At 35.9% G+C, this 19,450-nt stretch overlaps 1 protein-coding gene across 1 annotated transcript in view; it reads right to left on the reverse strand.

Annotated features, from left to right (window-relative positions):
* Positions 1-19,450, reverse strand: part of LOC148836336 (neural cell adhesion molecule 2-like) — a 103,447-nt gene that overhangs the window by 73,700 nt on the left and 10,297 nt on the right. The window contains exons 3-5 of the mRNA XM_088914131.1: positions 6,255-6,374; positions 4,675-4,796; positions 952-1,129 (exon numbers count right to left, since the gene is read on the reverse strand). Coding sequence (XP_088770257.1) covers positions 952-1,129; positions 4,675-4,796; positions 6,255-6,374 — 420 coding nt within the window. The remainder of the gene's footprint in view (positions 1-951; positions 1,130-4,674; positions 4,797-6,254; positions 6,375-19,450) is intronic.

Genomic DNA, 19,450 nt, shown 5'->3' on the forward strand with positions numbered 1-19,450 from the left:
ACTCTGCTTGAATAGGATATTGAAAGCAAACTGCCAATCAGTACTGATAGGAAATTTTGTACTGCAAACAACTCAATGCATACATATAATCTATATGTCTATTATATCATCCAAATTCCATAGCAGCGAATGCATTCTATACGACAATGACAATGAGGGTAAATAATAGATAATGGTCATGCGCACTGACAAGAAACTATTTAAGTAAGACCTGCAATTAACCAAAGTTCCGTTTTTACTCTCTGTTGTGACTAACATAAAAAACCACAGTCATGGAATTGCTTTATAGAAACTCAAAAGAAATGGGATTTTTTACCAGCAAAAATAGTCTGTATGATACCTTGTACAAGCAATTACCATTGTAATCAAATAAGACATTACAGTGCTTCTTTGGCACTGAATTAAAATGACAAAGAAATTGGGTTTATAGGAGAGTGTAGACGGAAGAACAATTCCTACTGTGTGAGTATATCAGTAATTCTTGGTGATAATGCCTTGGATACTGGTCTAGATCTAAACTGTAGGAACTAGAAAGTAAAGAAGCTAAGTGTGTCTGTAGAGTTTTCCCATCAATCTGCCTTCTTAAACCTCAGTGCACACTGGTAGTACTGTAAGTTTTATTTTTTATATTTGTGGATATTAAATAAATAATACATGAAATGAACATGTGAAACATCCACATTTCAAAGGCATGAAAATGACTGAAATTGTTTTGATTAAAGATATAGCCACAGAACATTTATATGCTACATTTTGTACCTAACTGTGTGTTCACTGTTCAAAATACAATCGGCATTCCTGGGTCTAAAGAGCATCTCAATTACAAATATTTCACACTGTAGAAAGCTAATGAAAATGTGGGTTTTACGATTGCACGAGGTCTGATAATAACTCTGTGATTAAAAAAAAATCATGATTAGTTGTAGGTAATGAGAGGAATTTTGACTCTACCTGTGATATCTGGCTTCTGGGGCATTTTGAACTCATAAAATGTGGGCTCTGACAGGCCCTGCATGTTCCTGGCTGTGATCTCCACCTCATATTCTGTGTTCCACTGCAGATGCTGAAGAAGGACTTGGTCACTGACACCGGGAACTGTCTTAAACATCCATGAGTCCTCTTGATCTCTCTAAAAGATACAGAGAAGAAATGCTGTAGCATGCAGTCTGGGCCATTCGGCAAATATATCTGTTCTGCATAACATATTTGTGTACTTCTAAGATAAAAAAAAACTTAGCTCCTTATGATTGTGCATATCATAGCTTTTAGAAGCTTTTAGAAGATTCAAGTAGACAAATTTTGAATATTGACTAAATGTTTTTAGCATCATTTTGATTAATTGATCATTCATGACTGGATATTATATATCCATGACTGTTGAATAAGGTCTAAAACACTTCCTTAATAAAGAGAGCTAATTGGGAGAGTTGAGCAAGTCTGGTGCAGACATGTGGAACAATACACAATTTGCTGTCCAAAAGATCAATTGATAGGGAGCTTCAAGTGGTTTTTGATCATGACAGAATCAAATTGTAGTGATTGATGGGAATATGACAGTATGGTGGTATACTAATCAAGTCCTGGTATCTAATTTACTGCCCTTCCAGTGAGCCCATCTTGAGTCCAGTAGGACATTGAACTTCCTTTTGCTGCTAATGCAATAGTGGTTTTCTTGTGACATAATAACTTGATAGTTATGCCATGGATGCCCTGTTCACCAAACTTGAGTCCCACTGAACATTTGTGGAATGACATTGGATGATTTGTAGCATCTAACTTACAACTTTATCTCAAAGATCACAATTCATGGACAGGTATGCATTCAACATAAAGTAACATAAGGAGCTTACAATAAAGGGATGAATGAACTATATCCTGATCAGATCAAGTCTATCATGTGAAATCAAAATGATTTCTTGACCAATTTCATAAAGTCATGTACTGTAGCATATCTTGGCATAAATGGTTGTCAAGTTAGCCAGTGTAACTCCTTCTAATGTACTGAACACTGTTCTAGTATATTAAAATTTGTTATACCATTAATCTCATTTGTTTACCAAACCTCATAACTACAATACTAATTGTTTTCACAATGTAAAACTGGCACAATAAGCTTCAAAATCTCCAGGTAGTTCATTAATACTGAAAATACAAAACTATTCTTAGTGGCATCACACCAAGTCCTTAGGTGAGCAGTCCTGAAGCAATTCAATTGCCCACCTCAAAGAGTGAAAAAATAGGGCTTTTATTGCTACACCTTCAAAGGCAAACCTGTGCCCAGTTCCATATTATACTGGTAGCACATTAGCATGAAAATGGAAAAAGGAAGAACATTTTTTGGAAGGAAAAGTACTTCAAAAAGGTATTAAAAACCATTTCTTACTATATACTACCTGATGAGTTTGCTCTGAAGATTTTCTTTCATTCTAAGTTCAATCTAGAAAAAAAAAATATCTCCAAACTAAAAAGTCTTGTGTTTCATTTGGAAAAGTGAGAGACATTTATGCTCTCTGGATCCTGTCAGGGGGTTATTTGATGGTAAATCTGAAAACAAAATTATATTCTTTAAAAACTAAATCTTGGAATTCTTTTCATTTTTTAAACTTAAAATACCTGAGCTCTTTTGAAAAACTAGACTAATAAAATCACAGTTTGCACACTTGTCAGTCACTTGGCACTTTATAGATTAGACTGAAACATCTCAATTTTCCATTTCTCAGATCCATAAAAAATAGGGCTGCATATTAACTTTCAAAAATGCCTAATTAAGGCATCCCTATTGGACACCATCTAGCATGAACCTAAGGCATATCTGCATAAATTGTCCTTTGATGCATAAAATAATACACATTTCATCTAGAAATAAATATATAAATGTGTGCAGTTGAATATTTTTAAGAATACCTGTGAACTAAATGTCAAGAAAATAAAACGTTAGTTATTAAATATATTATATTAAGTAGTTAATATAAATGTAAACAGATTTAAATCTGTTTTGTGTTGGTTAATATAGTATAGTTTAAAACAATACAGTAACTGGATTCCAAGTGCATGTTTAATTAATATCTGTAGATTACTTAAAATCATCATCCTAAACAAACACACATACAGACAAAGCACAATATAATATAAGAATATTTACAGCACTATCAGTTTTTGTAAAGTAACTTGAATACAGATAACTTTCTTGATTTTTTAACCTTTGCACATTTTACAAATTGAATACAGCTGGCAATGTATCCTTATTTGCACGGCATGAGTCTTGGCCATTGTAAAGCTACAGTAGCTGTGGAGTCTGAGATAAGATTATCTTTATTTTCCATTCTTTTCTTTTTTATTTTATTAAGGCCATTGAAATGTCAATGAACTGCAGTGAAGCAAGGAGAGAGGGACCAAAGGGAGTGATGGCACTCCGTCAGATCCAATAGCATGTCATGTTTGATAAGGTGAGACTTCACCAACTTCATGAAGGGAGAAAAAAAAGGTTATTAGCTAAAAGGTCACAGCATGGCACCCCAAGATATGGAATTACTATGCCCTCTCATTACCCTGCTAGAGTATTTATAACACACACCATGCTTGACTTCTCATGGCAGATAAACCCAGAGCAAGGCTCCAGCAGTACATGTGGTTAACAGATAAAGATGGATCGTGCAGAGAGAGACCTGGAGTTTGTCTCACATTGACAAGGTGAAGCTAATCAAGAACAATATGTAGATCTGTTTATTTGGTTCACTTCTTGTTTTTTTATTTTAAATAATGATAGGATGGATTCTAGCTCAAGTGACAAACTTGTACCAGACTGACCTGATTGTGCCTAATCTTAAATTTCAGTCTGATTTTTTGTTGTAAACACATCTAGATATTTCTTACTTACCTATTTTATCTTGCGGAAATCAGCTGAAACTGAACACTACAGGAATCATAAAATGGTATTATATTAATTAGCAAGTTTCTAAATGATACGACCATGCTAACTTTGCTGTACTTACGACAATAACATGTTTTCAATGAACCTCAGTGTCAGGAGTGTCACTGGATCAAGGATCAGTGGAGTTACAGCCACTACATTGGTAGTGGTAGTGGGTACTTCACTACATTGAAGTACTGAGACACAGGTTACACTTACTAGAGGCTATACATTTAAAACTACTGTATACACTTCCTATCTTCATTATTTACACATGCTTTTAGTGGCTTAATCACTCTCTTTTAAGCTACTGACATGGTGAAATATTCATCCTTGTAGTTACACAAAAAAGTGCTTTGGCTCCTAAAGAAGGATTTATTACTTGTGCCTACTATGAATCATAGATTTATTAAATACTTTGAAAAGATTTATCTTCAGACTCGATACACAAAATGTAATAATTAGTTAATAAATGTACACTACAATTGTGTTTCTATGAAAGCTTATTCTAAGAAAGACGTCAGATATGCAATTGTATTTTTAAAGCAAGTCATGCAAAGCTAATTCTGCATTATATCAGTGTATGGGTGAAGCAATTATTCATCTAATGTGTTCGTTTTAGATTGTTGAAGCTCAGAAAGTGGATTCTGTCAGATACAAAAGGGATTCTGAAATGTTTAAAAGGCTTTGATAGGTTTCAATTGAAGCAAAAAAAAATCTAAGAAATGAATGAATTTTGAGGAGCATAGCTGCAGTAGACTCACAGTCCTGTACTTGATGATATACTCCACGATGGGCGTCCCTCCATCGTCCTGCTTGATAAGGCTAAGCCTGTAGGACTTCCCACCTCCTCTCTGCCCATGAACTGAAGGGGGGCTAGGTTCTCCTGATAGGGAGCCATAACAGAAACCAAAACATAAGACTCTGCAGTGGGTTCTCACATCACTGAACATCAAAAGCACATCAGCAAAGAATACCGATCACACAGTACTTCATGAGAAACATGAATGTCAGGGCTTTTGACTTGGTTATTGGTATGAGCTGATATTCACAAAACAAGCTAAGAAGCACAGAGTTTGGCTTTTGATCTGAAACCTGTTTGAAGATGTGATGTCTGTTTCTTTGGAAGTCATGAATTTATGATTTTTCTGAACTTTTTTTAGAAATCTTTTTGTGCCTGTTGATTTGGAAATATGGGAAAATTCATCTGTATACAGAAGCTGTTTTATCTTGCAGCAGTTAAAGTATGGCTATTCAGTCTTCTTTATATCACTCCAATGGCCTCTCAAGTTTAAACAGTGACTGCCCCTGACAGTTTATCTAGATCCCGGTGCTATTTATTATATCAGGTCATTTTCTAATATCATAATTAAACCACAAGATGTAAGCATTTGATCTAGCAAAGTGTTTATCTGTCTCTATCAGCCCTGCTGTAGAACATGGAACATAAATAAGAAGCCAGTCAGTCAATGTTCCCTAATTGAAACAAATCCAAAAACAACTTCATTTTGAAGTATCTAATCTATTTTTAAAGGATCAGATGTTTTATTTTAATATAATCTAATTTCAAATTAAAATGGTAAATCAATTTATGATGGATTAAAAATAAAAATAACATAAAATAAAGCAGTGTGCAATAATAGACAACCAATCTCATTGATAAGCCTGATTTTGTCTGCCTCTGATCTTTCATTGTCTAACTTACTGTCGGATAGGAAATTATATTAAAAAATAATCATTACAGTAGTCTCTATTACATCCTTAAATTTGATTTATTACATATTATTAAAAATGATCAGTGACAGAACAATATCTGAATCCTAAATAAAACGAATATGCTCTTTTATTAGAAAAGAAACCAATTAAAGAAGGTGAAAAGAAATTGAATTAATTGTGCCTTGAATTCAGATAATCTTTACATTTATGAAGAGGTTAAAGGGAAGAGTGAAAAAAGTGAATCTTAAAACACAACTACATTATCCCTCCCTGGAAAGCATTTCATTTATGTGCTATTAGTAATTGGTGACCTACAGTATGAATACAAGTAAATATCTATATATATATTAGGTTTATATTCACATTATTTTTAGTGTTCAATTTTATATTCAAATATAAACTGCAGCACACTTACTACAATTTGGTTACATCTTTCTGTAAACAGCTGAAGACATTTCATCCAAAATGTCCTTAACACACATAATTCTTTGATCATTTAAACCTTGGATACAACATAATAGAACTTCAGTAAATCTACAATATATTCAAGGTGATTTTACAGGACCTTGGCAATTTAGTATTCTTTTCTGCAATGAAAAGAAGATGCATGTGTAAAGAGTGCACTTACGGATGGCCAGGGTCTGAAAACTCTCAGTGCGGCTGAACTCTCCTTGGCCTTTTCCATTGACAGCTGCCACACGGACCTCATATGTTGTGTTGGGCTCTAAATTGCTCAGCAGGACCATTGCTGTAAAACACAAGAAAAATTAAAAGTGAGGAGATGGAAGAGATAGGTATTACAATAGGTAATGTGTGTAAAATGCAAGTGCCTTCTATTTTTCCATTGATTCAGCCTCACAGTGTATGGTCCCTTCTCATTTGACTAAAGAATCTTCTCAACTATGAAATTCACATTGCTACCTCCAACTCATACTAAATCAAGTATTTGCGGATTATCCAATAGCCTGCACCATGGAGAAAATCTTTGTCCCATAATAAAATTTAATTTATATATTATGTTAACATTTTTATTATTTTTTTTATATCACACTATGTTAAATATTAAATTAATATACAAAAATTAAGTAGGGCTGTTTACTGCAAGATTACAGCAAGATTACTGAGCCACTTATATAAAAAGTACTTTCTTGTTATAGGCCATTGAGAATGAAATTCTGGATCACATCTGCATTAAAATATTATTAGATTATATCATATCTGTTATGTCCCAGTGTGTGGTCTGTGTGTGTTTTTTTTTGTGTTCCACACTGCTGACCCTTGATTGTTCTCCCTCCCCCATTGGCCCACCATCACACCACTGTTTCAGTATGATGTCATCATCAATTAGCTATCAGCCAATCAGAACTCATCTTATTCAGCATATAACATGGAGGTTTTCGGAAGGGAGAAGCCTTTCGTTTGACTTCAGTCCCGTTTGGTTTTGGTTATCACTTCGCTTCGCTTCGCTTTTGGTTATTGCTTCGGCTTCGTTGGTTTGTTTTGTTTTGCTTTGTGTGTGTGTATTTTCGTATAGCTTCAGCTTTGTTGTTTTGTTGGTTTTCTGTTAGTTTCTTTGTACTTTCATTTGTTTGTGTGTTTATCCTTGTTTTGCCTTGTTATTTTCTCCTGCCCCTCTTCATCAGTTTAATATCTGATATTTCCCCCGAACCTAGTAGCTGCTATGCTCTTAATAGATTGTGAATGCAATCTAAAAATAACTATAACTAAAGTAAATATTTAACATACTGTGATATATAAAATTAATAAAAACATCAATATAGTAAAGATATTAATTAGATTTTATTATTAGACAATGTGATTATTTAGGATTTTAATTATAAAAATATATTAGACATAGTGGCTTTAGCAATGTTGTATTTAAAAGTAAATTAATATAAAAAGCCCAGATTACAGCAAAACTTTTGAGTAGTCATTTGAATGAATTTGTTGCCGTCCAATCAGGGGTATTAGTTACCAGGAAACAAATTCACCCTGTGGGTTTTATGGAAATTGGAGCTTCTAAGCTAAAGCAGCATCAGTGACTATTGAGAATGTGTATCGATGGAGAGTGAAGATAACAACCCATCCAATTTCCCTTCATCCTGCTATGAGGAGACAATTCCCTTCCATCCTACATCAGAAATACTAAGCTGAAATAGGTGCTATGCACCACAAGGGCAACTTTGTTGTTCTCGTGTATTTCTGACAACTTTGATGAAAGCAAATGATTATAAACCATAATTGTATCAACTACTTAGAAGAAAAACAAAACAAAACAAAAAAAATTAAAAACTAAAATTTAGATTAAAAAATATATAATGTGAAAATATACATAGTCGCTTTAAAATGTATATTTAAAGCTAAATGCTGTATACACATAAAAACTCAGTTGTGATGTCTGTTTAAGGGCATTTTTAAGTTAAGTTAAAAGACCACATCAACATTTTTCTAAAATAACCACACCATGTGACCAAATTAAAAACGATCATGTAGAAAATGTTTATGAAGAACGTGGAATATTGTTGTGTACCTTATTTTTTTTATTAACCACTTTAGCAATCACTATCTGCTATACATGTTTAATTTTATTATGATTTATTATTCTTAAATTAATATTGCTAATGACAATCAGAGATGTTATACTGTACTTCAGTTACTTTTATTTTTAGCTACCAAAATTTCCCTTTAGTTACATGATTCCATATTTATATTCCCTATTAAGTGGATTTAAAAAAGTACAACTTTTCTTACAACAATAACAACAAGTAATAGTAAAGTTTAAAACATTATAATTAGAACAATCACATCAAAACTTTTCTGAAATAACCACAGTAAGTGACTGAGTTAAAGACTGATTCAGAAAATGTTTATGAAGTAGGTGGAATACGGTTGTGGCTTTTTTAGCTAACACTACTAACTATATACAGTATGTATAATATAGTTATACTCATAAATTAATGTTGTTTATGATGCTCAGAGACATTATACTTTTTTATTTTTATTTATACTACCAAAATTTCCATTATGTTATATATTTCCAAATTTATATTCAATATTAAGTGGATTTAAAGATGTACAGTATGGAAACAGATTAAATGAAGCAATTGTTTACTAACAATTCCAAACCACTGGTCCTGATCATCAACTTAAGGAAGATCCACCAATGCGGATCTGCAGGGTAGGTAACAAAACTATAACTGATAGCATGTCAAGCAGTCACCATGTTATACATTGAAAGTGAGAGCCCAACTCATTTTCATTAGTTATCTCACTGGCTCCTCATTTCTTTCCAACTAAACTGGCAATCTGACGTTTTCAACCACATGACAGCAAGCATTCTGAGTCAGGACTTAAACTTTTCTCTAGGATAAAGTTGAGAGAATGAGACAGAAATTTGTGGAATTTTTGCCAAGATATTCTTTGTGAAACAGAAGGAATATTGTGTTTGTGAACCCACAACGATTTTCAACTGACCAATGAAATAAGATAGTTGGATTGTTTATGTCAACATCCTAAATATCCAAACATATTCAGTACCAAGCTAGAAATTTGAAGCAGGACCCATGAAGACAAACTGTGCACAGACTGTTTTTAAAGACAGGTGTCAGCACAATGCTATTTCCTTGCAACACTAGCTGCTAAGCCCAACACAAGGCAGAGCTCTCTCTTTTTTTTTTCTATACCGGCATAGTCCTAGCAAAGAACAGCTGTGAAATCAGACCACAACGTATCAGACCAGCTCCCTTTTCTCAGTGGGAAGTTTAACTGAGTGTTCCACTGAGTTTTCGACCAATGGTTATTTGAATATAAAACATCTTTATTCACTTTATCATTCTTGAGAGTTGAGCTATTGTTTACCTACTAATAGTAAATGCATATTTATTTGTATCTGAGAGCATGAATGTGATGTTATTCAAGGAGACTGATAAAACCTATGCAGTAGACCATAACACATACTGTGTTGTATTATATTACTCTGAAATTATTAGATCTTTTTATAATTCCTGAGTGAATGATCAACATTTGTATCACAGCAGATCACTCCACAAATAAATTCTGTTTGTTGTTTGTTATGCATGTTTTGGTGTAATATTAATAATTTGTATATTGTGCATTTAGAATCTGTGTGTGACACTTTAAATTATCCGATTCCTAAAAGTCATTAAGTACTCATTCAATTTACCATTACAACGCATGAGTGTTACAGTGTAACCCTCACATTACTACATTGTCAGAGTCTATATGATTTGCTATAGTTCCTTATGGTTTATAAAACCCTAGACTGTGCTGTAATTGACACAGTGAATACAATCTGGCTTTAGTACTCTTTGAAGACGTTTGAAGTTTACTTCTTTTTGGGTGTGTTTCTTGATTTTAATCAATGTGTGCAAACATAGTTACTCTTTCAGTGGCTCAGGTCCTGCATGTTGAACCAGGGTTTAAATTACCCTCTATAGTTCTAGAGTTGCCCTACAAATAACATCTGTTGCTGTACTAGAAGTCTTACTGTGGAGCAACCCACTGAGAAAAAATGTTCACCATTACATTTGTCATTATGTTCCTCTGTGAAGTAATTTCAGCTATTAAATATTAGGAACATAATGCTACTTTTCACAAGTTATAATAAGGTGATGACATAACTTTTTATGATTATGTAGTACAAAAACATTGTAATATGGGGTCAAATTATGTCATTCATCAACATTGTATGTATTTTTTTTTGTCTAAAGCTTTGTCTTCCATTTTTTCCTCTTAACATATTATTGCTGATCCAGTTTTTCCAAGATATTTTTTAAAAAGTGCAGAAAATCAGAAACAAAGATCTTCTAAAAATAAAAACAAGGGAAAACAGATTAAAGTGTCTGTGATGGGGTTCTTGCATTAAAGACTGTACTGCAGATTATATTTTGTCATCACAATTACATTCCCACTGAAGCTTAATTTCTGAAACTCTAAGCTTGCTCAGTGTTATTGTATCTAGAGTTATTGGTTTATTCTGTGACTCAATGCATTTCCCTTGATATCTTGAAGAAGAAATGCTCTGTGGACCTGCAATGAATAAAATAGTGTCTCTTTATTTTTCAGCTGTACTTTTATTGCTTATGAAAAAAGTCCCTCTTGACTAGCACAATGATCTCTTATCAAAAGTAGAAATTATATGTGGTTAATTCACATCTGCTTCCACTACCCCTTTCCATAGATCTCATTCAGCGATGGTTTGTCACATTTGTATCTATTCCCTGACTGCTTTTTTGTTTTTTGCCGACATGTTTTGTTATCTTACAGGGGAAGGAAGGACTGTTCCAAGCCTGCCCAGACAGAGGTTGTGGGGAAGGGAGGAGACAGAAAGAGAAGATAAAGACCTGGATTCTCCAGAGGTGTCAATATCCAGGCTTTCAGCACTGCTGAACATGGCACAGGTGCCCAGATAAGCCTTCTGTACTCAGTGTAGCAGATATGATTATGAATGTCGGATGTACCAATGTTATGGGTATTATTTCTAGAATGAATTTTGAAAGTAAAAATAAGGTAGACAAAATATATCTGTTTGTAATAAAGCAAACCAGGTGCCCATAAATCTATCAAAAAAGCTATGAACAGAGAAATATCATATAGGATTTTAAAATCGACAGAGACCCAGGCTTGGTTTTAAATATGAGAAGTATTGACCTTTACACATAACAAGCTATTGAAAATGCATGGAGACATATGTAACCAGCAGGCTGAGGTCTATACCACTGTTCCGCATCATTAAAGCTACATTACCTGCAGCACTGAAGCAAAAAGAATTAAGATCATTGTTATCTTCCAAAGGTTCCCATCCAATCTCTTGCAATCTCTGTAGGTAGCATTGACATTTATATTTCCACAATAACTTAAAAAGGCGTGAAGCACTCCACTCTAGGAATAATTCCACAAAATTACACAGATTCCACAGATTATATGTAAAATCTTTCCCACTTGTACAAAGAACAGTAGTGAGATATGTAATATATATTTGTAGATGAGGTGGCTACATATGGCATGCAGCTGAAAGGTATTAAAAGAATGTAACTACTGTGGTCATTATCTTCTCTGTGTGTGGACTCAATATGAGCATGCATATAATATGTGATTCTGTTGAATAAAATAAATCCAACAGACATAGAATTATAAATCACAAATACCACCTTGGATTTCAACATTAGGTCAAGCCATGTATCCTTATTAGTGTGATTGTTATTATTGATTGTTGTGGGACGTTGTGATGTTAATGCCAAATTTGAAATTAACAGTTAGGACTTTAACTGTACATATGCACTTTAGAATGAATCTTGCCTTGCCCTGTAAAGGTTCCAACATTCCCTTACAATTTTGTTGAATTGTGCATGATGCAAACATATTTTAAAGATTTTTAATCAAAACATGAATCCTAAATCTGAACATTTCTATGGTTGAATAGAGCTAAATGTAAACAATAATTGCAAAGAAAAAAAAATGTTTACCTAAGTATTCACCCCCTGTGTCAATAGTAGAAGCATATTGGGCAGTAATTACAGCTGCAAGTCTTTTTGGATAAGTCTGTGTTAACATACCACAATATATTAGTACATATAAACAGGCATTCCTTCAAACTTTGCCTGTACTTTGCTCCATCCATTACCATGTCAGTCATAAAAAGCTTCCCATTCACTGCCATAATAAAGTCATAATAATGTGCCACCACCATGATTGTACCAGACATGACACTTTCCATTCAGACCATTTGATTTTGGTTTTTCTGACCCTAAAACATTTTGCCACATGTTTGCAATATCCACAAAAGCTTTGCTATTTTTGCCACTATGCCATCAAGCAGAGCTTTGAGTAAAGCGATGAGGATGGAGTTGATTCAATGGCATTTTCTACCATTGAACTCTGCAGTCATCTCAGTCATTACTGGCCTTGTAGTGGCATCTCTAACAAGCCTTCTGCTTCCCTGGATACTCATTTGGATAAACAGCCTTAACAATGTCCGAGTGGTACAATAAATAATAAGGCTTACTAATTTTCACCTTAATTTTCTGGAAAGGGTCTTTCTAAATATATTCAATGTCTTTCTAAAAGCTATATTTTTATGTTCAATTTGTTTATTGTTTTTTCAGGGAAAAGAAAGAATATTACATGGTACCATATACAATAATAAATAAATGTAAAAAATCATCATGGCATGAAAGACTTGGTACTTAAACAAACTGTTAAATCAAATATAATATAAAAACAGGAATAAATCAACAGTAAAGAAACCAGAGATTTGGAAGAAATAAGCAAGGGATAAAAGAGAAAAGAAAGAAAAAAAAGTAGTGAAAGGACAGAAGAGGAAAGCCACTGTCTTCGAGGTCTCTCATATGTCTGGGTCAAGCTACAACTTCTTGAGTGCCTAACTGAATATTAGATAAAATATGATTAGGAGGGACACCAAAGATACCTATAAGATGAGAGGACTCTAGGGGCACATCTAAACTTTTTGAAAGAGATTCAAATATAGACTTTCTAAATGAGTGCCAGTTCAAGTGCTGAACAAGACCAGTACACGTGGAGGAGAGTAGCAGGGACCTGCTTGCACTTATCACATTTAGGATTGGTGTTTCGGAAAATTTTAGCCAGTTTAACCTTAGAGAAGTGGAGGCGGTGAACTATATTAAACCAAGCCTTTCACATATAGATGAGGAATGTATTCGAGACAGAATAGTTTCCCATATTTCTTCAGAAAGTTCAAATCCTAAATACTGTTCCCATAGGAATTTTACAGTAGCCAACGTAGTGCAATCCAGAGACAGTATAGTGGACTACATTTGGGAAATGACACCTTTAACACTTAGAATTAACTTAAGCGTAAAATCAACAGACATGTCTGGAAGAAGAGCAGGGAAATTTGGCACTTGGTTTTGGATAAAGTGTCGAATCTGAAAGGTAATGAAAAAAGTGTGATTTGGGTAACTTAAATTTGCTGGATAGATGCTCAAATGAGGCAAAACAACCATTAATAAATAGGTTTCTGCAAGATATAATAGCTCTATAGCTCCAAAGAAGGAATGCCTGGTCTATAACAGAAGGAGGAAACAAATGGTTTACATGGAGAGGAGCACAAATGTGAAGGACTGAAAACCAAAGTGTTTCCTTGTCACGCCCTCTGCTGCCAGAGGGCGCTCCTACTCTGTCCTGTCTCTTGTTTGCGGTGCTTTGCTGTCCTACAGGTGTCTCTCTCTCTCTGGGGCTATATATTTCCGGGTCTTTCATTTGCCTTCGCTCAGCTTTGACGTTCGGTTGTCCTGAGACCCACCTAGCACCAGGTCGCCCCACGTCCGCTACCTGAGGGCATAGGTTTCTATACGGCATTTCCTGAACAGCTGAGCCCAGGCTAACCCCTGTCTCGCCGCTACACATAGGTTTTTTTTCGCTCTCCTACCATTCCACGGTTTGTCCTTTCCGACATCCATAACAGAATGCTAAGCCTTTTTCAACCCCGCGAGTGGCGCCTTTTGATTTTTCCGGAATTTTTTTATTTTTCTCTGGGTTTTTTTTTCAGTTCTTCTATTCTAATAACGGGATGCTACTCCTCACTTCCATGTCTGTGAGCGGGTCATTCTGTGTTATGCCATCCTGACATACACTCCTGAATACCTGGCTTTCCTCGGGTTGTCCACTCCGATATCAGTGTTAGAATGTGAACGTGCCTATTGCCCAGTCTGTGTTTTTTTCCCCCGGGTTTTTGTGTTTTTTATTCTTGTTTTTGCCTGGTTTTTGGATTTTTTACTTCCCCTTCTTTCTGGTCCCCCTGACCCCTGTGTTGTGGAACTTTTGGTTCCTATCTGTTTATTGTGGTTTGTTACCCTGGTCTCCCAGGTTTATTTATGTGGTTGTTTGTGTGCTTGTTCTTGTGTTTTTTGTTTTAAGCCTCCGGAGCTCTACTCTACCCCCCCTTCCTCTACCCAATAAATGTTTCTACCCTGGAGGAGGGGGCAGCTCTCAGCCGTGGACTCGATTCCCGGAGGTTTCCTTTCAGTTAAATGAGGTTTTTCCTCCCCCCAGTGCTGTGCATTTCATTTATTTTTATGGGCGTCAGGAACCGCCCATTGGGGGAGGGGGGGGTACTGTCACGCCCACTGCTGCCAGAGGGCGCACCTACTCTGTCCTGTCTCTTGTTTCCGATGCTTTGCTGTCCTACAGGTGTCTCTCTCTCTCTGGGGCTATATATTTCCGGGTCTTTCATTTGCCTTTGCTCAGCTTTGACATTCGGATATCCTGAGACCTGCCTAGCACCAGGTCGCCCCACGTCCGCTACCTGAGGGCATAGGTTTCTATATGGCATTTCCTGAACAGCTGAGCCTGGGCTAACCCCTGTCTCGCCGCTATGCATAGAGGTTTTTTCGCTCTCCTGCCATTCCACGGTTCATCCTTTCCGACATCCCTAACATTCCTAAGATGAACCCAAATCCCAGGAGACCACCTAATCAGGGGATTGCTGCTAACTTGGGTAATTGAGAGAGGAAGGGAGGAGCAAACCAGGGCTGGTAGAACAGGAAGATGCTTCCGTATATAACAAAGATGGGCAGTGTATCAGGGTATGGGAATACATCCAATAAGAGATCACCCGGTTGTTAGCTGCCCAATAATAAAACAAAAACAATGGGTAATGCGAGGCCCCCATCTTTTTTTGATCTTTGAAGAAATCCTTTACATATTCTCGGGGACTTACTATTCCAAATAAAAGAAGATATATTTTGATCAACAGATCTAAAGAAGAATTTGGGAATAACTACTGTTAATCTTGATAGAGTTAATCTTGTTCATCTTGGTAGACCAATGAGCCAAGTCCTGTTTAGTGCATTTTAATAAAGAAATTAATTTTGATTTAAAAAGGCCAGAAGAGGAGAGGGTTACCTTTATGCCCAGGTAGTTGAAACTATTTGTCTCAATTCTAAGAGGAAACTGATTAAGAGGGCACTTTTGAGCATCTGGGTTTGAGGGAAACAACTCACTCTTATTAAAGTTAAGTTTATAACCATAGCATTTACCAAACCGTTCAAGGACAGAGATTACAAGGGAAAGAGAGGAGGCTGGATCTGCTAAATATAGCAATAGATAATCTGCATAATGGGAGACTATATGCTCAAGGCCACCCCTCACCACTCCCCGTACATGTGGACAGCTACGCAGAGATATAGCAACGGACTCAATTGCAATAGCAAATTGAAGAGGGGAGAGGGGGCAACCCTGCCTCATCCCATAATGTAAGGGGAATTATTGAGAAAAAATATTATTGTTTGGACAGAAGCCTTGGGAGAAGAGTACAATAGTTTAATGGAGGAGATGAAGCGTGGTCCAAAACCAAATCTTTGCAGAGTCAAAAAAAGATCCCAGTCGAAGGTTTTCTCAACATCTGATGAAACCATAATCTCTGGTAATAATGAAGTAGGTTTAGTGTAGATAATAAGTAATCTTCTAATGTTGAAGAAACCATGACTATTTTGTATGAACCCCGTTTGATCTGGTGAAATTATTGTTAGTAGGACTGTCTCAAGTTGGTGAGCCAGAGCTTTGGCAAGTATCTTCACATCTGCATTAAGAAGAGAAATTGGCCTATAAGAGCTACAATCTAGGGGATCTTTATCATTTTTTAGTAACAATGAAATTGTTGGCTGGCTAAGGGTTGGCAGTAAATGCCTGGGTCGAAAGTCACTCTAAAAAGACACAGAACCTAACAAAGGTGTAAGTTGAGAACTGCATTTCTGGGAAACCTGGGCATTTGCTGCTTTGCATGAATTGGATTGTCTTCTGGATTTCATCAAGGTAGAGGGGTTGCTCCAAATCAGCAGTAGAGCCAGAACTTATTACAGTAATATCTAAGCCATCAAAGAAAGAATCAAACAATGAGGGATCTGAAGGGGCCTCAGAGGTATATAAGGTGAAGTAAAACTTATTAAACACATTATTAATTTCCTGCTGGTCTGCAGTGGTTGATCCAGACTGAGACCAAGTCTCTGTAATCAAGTTAGCTGTCACAGCCTGATGCAGTTGGCGGGCTAGAATTTTACTTGCCTTGTCTCTGTGTTCATATATTGCAGAGCGGGACTTATACAGTAATTGTTCAGTTTGTTAAGTTGAAAGTTAATTAAATTCAGTCTGTAAACTTAGCCGTTCCTTGTATATATCTGTTGTGGGAGCTGTTGCATACTGTCTATCAAGATCTAAAATCACGTTAGTTAACTCTGATAAGAGCTGCAAGTGTTTTTTGTTAAGTTGAGCAGTTTATGAGATAATCTGGTCTCATGAATAAGTCTTGAGTGTCTCCCATAGGGTAGAGCTGGAGATGCCTGGAGTAGTATTAGTGTCAAGGAAAAAATGTATTTGTGATGTCATAAACTCAACAAAACTATTGTCAGATAATAACAGGGAGTTGAATCGCCAAGAGCTTTGAGAGGGAAACTTATTACAAGAGATAAGAGTTAAAATAACAGGAGCTTGATCTGAAATTATAATACTGTCATACTTGCAGGTCTTTACACTAGAAAGCAACTTATTATCTATAAGGAAGTAGTTTATACAAGCATATGAGTGGCTTACTGAAGAAAAGAAAGAGTACACCCTGGCAGAGGGAAAAAAAACACCACGAATCAGACACTATGTGCATGTAAAAAAGAGCTAAGTGCTTGAGCAGTTTTCGAAGGCCAATCAGATTTTGAAGCAGAGAGATCCAAAGGATTTAAAACACAATTAAAATCACCTCCTAAGATCAAATGGGGAGAGTTCAATTCAGGTAGCAAAGTAAACAAGTTAGTCATAAAATTACTGTAATCAAAGTTAGGGGCATAGACATTAGCCAATACTAGGGGTGTGTTGAAAAGTTTGCCTTTAACTATCACATACCAGCCATTAGAATCTGATATTACGTGTGCGGGGATTACTGGAATATTTTTCTGTATTAAGATTGCTGAACCTCTGGCCTTAATATGGAATTTAGAATGAAAAAGTTGTCCCACCCAACCCAGACCTACAGTAGTTGTCTGAGGTGCGAAGGTGTGATTCTTGAAGAAATGCTATTCCAACTTTAAGCTTCTGAAGATGCAGGAGTACTTTTTTACGCTTCATAGGAGTATTTAGACCTTTAACATGCCAACTTATAAAGCTCACGGGGCAAACTGTGGCAGTGTGTTTTTGGTTAATGGACATCAAAGAGAAAGATTGATGTAATAAATTTAAATGTTACAAGAGAATATGCATAGATGTACAGTGCACCATACAAATAATCCAACAAAGATCAAGAGACATGGCATAAGAAAAAAGGGGAGAATGGAAAGTGAAGAGAAAAAGAACAGAATCCCCTCACCCCACCCTTGTCACCTCCCCAATCGAGGTGACAGCAAACCACGTAGGAAATATGGAAGTCATGTGGGGATAGAAAAGTGTAGAATGACACACTAATACCTAAGCTCCTACCACTTAATTACATTATAAGCATGCAAACAGAAACAAAAGTGGTGGTAGTTAACAAATACCCTTTTTCTTCCATATATTGGGATCAACAAGGTAGAATCTGAATCAATTTAACAGTTTAGGAGCAGAAAGATGAAAATTGTCATAAACTGTGATCCCAAACTATTCTACATAAACAAGAATTATATCCAGTAAATGTAAATTACTTGATACGGGCAGTGTACGACTGCAAACCTTAGCTAAGACAAAGCACCTCCCGAAATGTTCAATGTTCAGACAAAAAATTTTAAAAAATGAGTCATCATACTGTATGTGACATGAAGCCACAATTACTTAAAATATAAATTAACTAAAAGGGAGGATAAAACTTTAAGACTTCATAAATTCATAAAGATAAAGTTGAGATCTCTACAAGAGACCTAGAAAACTAAATACAGGTACATGTATTCACCATCAAGTAGAACTTTATAATTACTTATTTGTTTACAAATGGCAGGGAGACACTGAAATAATAACAATGAACGTGTACATAGTAGCCATTTTTCTTCAAAAACAAATGGGAAAAAATTCACAAAAAAAGAAAATATCCCATCAATAGGCTGATCTGTCCATACCAGTATGTTTCAGGTGAATATATCCATCTTGAGGCAAGAAGTAGCACTGACAATTAAAAAAAAGTGTAAAAATGTAAAATGTAAAAAGTTTTGCTTGAGGTAATCTTATCTTTGTAGAAAGTGGTAGCATTCCTAGGAGTAGTGAAAATCAACTGACAGTTTTCATGGACAGTCATCAGCTGAGCAGGGTATAAAATGTTCTATTACACTCCAGCTTCACACAATTGTGCTTTCACTGTGTTGAAAACTGCACGGCTTTTAGCCACATCAGCACTGAAATCAGGAAATATATGAATTTGCTTCCCTCAAAAGCAAAGTTGTTCCTTGTCTCTCGCCAGGCACAGTATTTTTTCCTTCATATAAATTGTGCACACACAAAATAAGGGGAAGGGACTTATCCCTGTCCATGGGCCATGGCACAAGCAAGTGCTGAGCGCGATCTAGGACAGGAGTGGGTTTCACTTCATCCTTGCCTTAAAGATCAACCAGGACCTGAAAAACAGAGCCAATAGGGTCGTGGCCCTCTGCTCCCTCAGGAACACTGATGATGCATAGATTATTTTTCCTACCTCTTGCATCTAAGTCTTCCACTTTCTGTTTAAGCATCTCATTCTCCACAGAAGTGTTTTACTTGTGGCCTCTAATCCCATGACCCTCCGAAATATCAGATAAGGACCTCTAAACCTCCTGCAGCCAGCTCCTGTAGGATTCAAGGGTGTTCTGAAGCTTAGCGATTGCCTCTCAGATTTCAGAT

Source organism: Atractosteus spatula, chromosome 4 (assembly GCF_055471065.1).
Source record: "Atractosteus spatula isolate fAtrSpa1 chromosome 4, fAtrSpa1.hap1, whole genome shotgun sequence".
In the NCBI taxonomy this organism is placed as follows: Eukaryota; Metazoa; Chordata; class Actinopteri; order Semionotiformes; family Lepisosteidae; genus Atractosteus; species Atractosteus spatula.